Below are 1997 nucleotides of genomic sequence, written 5' to 3'. Positions count from 1 at the left end.
TCAGGCAGGATCTCGTTACATAAAAACTTCTGTAGGAGGAAATTTGGATTAGCCTTTTCCCCTTGGTACGGCATAGAGGTGGACGTCTTAAAAGTTTTCCTTTTATTTCTCCGTTTCCTCAGTTTTTCTCTCGCGCGCGTGTCCGCTGTTTCTCTGCATTTCCCGGTGCCCGGGGCGCGCGCGGCGCTGGCAGCAGCTGCTGCCGCTGGAACCGGCCCCGAAGGCGCGGGCGGCCCCGGCGCCGGGGCGCAGCCCGGGGCGGGCGGGAGCGCGGCGCAGAGCGGCCCGGGCCCGGCGGGGTTTATGCGTTTATTTCTTTGCATCTCCTTTGGGCACGAGGCTCTGTCAACGCGTGTGCCCGTTCGGCCGCCGCGCCGGTCTCGCGGCTCCTGCGGCCCCCGCTCTCCCCGCGGGCAGCGGCTCCGGCGGGGCGGGCTCTCCTCGCGGCCCGCGCGGGGCTCCCCGCGGCGCCCGGGGCAGCCGCGGAGCCGCCGCGGCCCCCGCGCCGCTGTCATGTGACAGCGGGAAGCGGGAGGCCCCGGCCGCCGCGGGGGTCCCCGCGCCCGCGCGCCGTTACAAAACGGCGCCGCGCCGCCCGGCGCCGCCACAGCCCCGGCGGCCGCCGCCCCCGCCGCAACTTCTCGCCGGCGCCGCCGAGCGCCCGCGCCGCGCGTGGGCCGCGCGTGAGCGGCGCGCGGCCGCAGCAGGATGTAGAGGCGGCGACGGCGCGGGGCGAGCAGCCCGATCCCGCCGCGCGAGGGGCCGCGGCGATGCCCCGGCCGGGGAAGAGCTCGTACAGCGACCAGAAGCCGCCCTACTCCTACATCTCCCTGACAGCCATGGCCATCCAGCACTCGGCCGAGAAGATGCTGCCGCTGAGCGACATCTACAAGTTCATCATGGAGCGCTTCCCTTACTACCGGGAGCACACGCAGCGCTGGCAGAACTCGCTGCGCCACAACCTCTCCTTCAACGACTGCTTCATCAAGATCCCGCGCCGCCCCGACCAGCCGGGCAAGGGCAGCTTCTGGGCGCTGCACCCGGACTGCGGAGACATGTTCGAGAACGGCAGCTTCCTGCGCCGCCGCAAGCGCTTCAAGGTGCTGCGGCCCGAGCACCAGCTGCCCGGCGGCGCCGCGAAGCCCCCGCCGCCCGCCCCGCACGTGGGCCACTATTTCCACCCGCCGCCGCCGCCGCCGCCGCCGCCGCCGCCGCCGCCGGGCAAGGTGCCGGCGCTCGCGGGGCCCGAGGCGGCCGTGGCCGCCGCCGTGGCCGTGGGGCGGCTGCCGCCCTTCGCGCCCTACGGCGGCGGGCAGCCCTCGGGCTTCAAGCACCCCTTCGCCATCGAGAACATCATCGGCAGGGATTACAAGGGCGCGCTGCAGGCGGGCGCGCTGCCGCTCGCCTCCGTCATGCACCACCTGGGCTACCCGGTGCCCGGGCAGCTGGGCGGCGTGGTGGGCTCCGTTTGGCCGCACGTGGGCGTCGTGGAGCCCGTGGCCGGCGTGCCCGTGGGCGCCGAGTACGGCGCCTTCGGGGTGCCCGTGAAGGCGCTGCGCCCGCCGCCCGCGCTGCCCGCCGTGCCCGTGCCCATCAAGGCGGCGCCGCCGCTCTGCCCCGCAGCGGCCCCGGCCCCGGCGCCGGCCGCGCTGCTCGAGCCGCCCCGCGGCGCCGCCAAGGGCGCCCCGCACTCGGTGCTCGTGCGCGCCTGACGGGGCGCCCGCCCCGCCGCCCCGCGCCGCGCCGCGCTGCGCGCAGGTAAGAGCCGCGCAGCCCCCGCGCCGGAGCCGGCGGGGAGGGGAGGAGGCCGCGGGGCGAAGCAGGTCCCGTCCCCGGCATCGCGCTGCGCACAGCGGGGCTGCGGGGCACGGGCAAGTGCAGGGCAGGAAAGACGGAGCTTTAAACAGCTCCGTTAATTAACGGGGATTTAAATGACAACGGCACTGACGTCGAAGGGCTCTTGTAACTAACCCTCCGGCGCTCCCCCACTCCTGCTT

At 74.4% G+C, this 1997-nt stretch overlaps 1 protein-coding gene across 1 annotated transcript; it reads left to right on the top strand.

Annotated features, from left to right (window-relative positions):
* Positions 1-770: 770 nt before the first annotated feature.
* Positions 771-1712, top strand: FOXB2 (forkhead box B2). Its single transcript, XM_088522069.1, has one exon. The coding sequence runs from the start codon at positions 771-773 to the stop codon at positions 1710-1712; it is 942 nt and encodes a 313-aa protein (XP_088378195.1).
* Positions 1713-1997: the final 285 nt, after the last annotated feature.

This window comes from Tinamus guttatus, unplaced genomic scaffold (assembly GCF_059628265.1).
Source record: "Tinamus guttatus ecotype Peru unplaced genomic scaffold, ASM5962826v1 Tinamus_guttatus_pri_ptg000146l, whole genome shotgun sequence".
Taxonomy (NCBI): Eukaryota; Metazoa; Chordata; class Aves; order Tinamiformes; family Tinamidae; genus Tinamus; species Tinamus guttatus.
The sequence above is the reverse complement of the archived record's forward strand: the minus strand, read 5'-3'. Positions and strand labels throughout refer to the sequence as shown.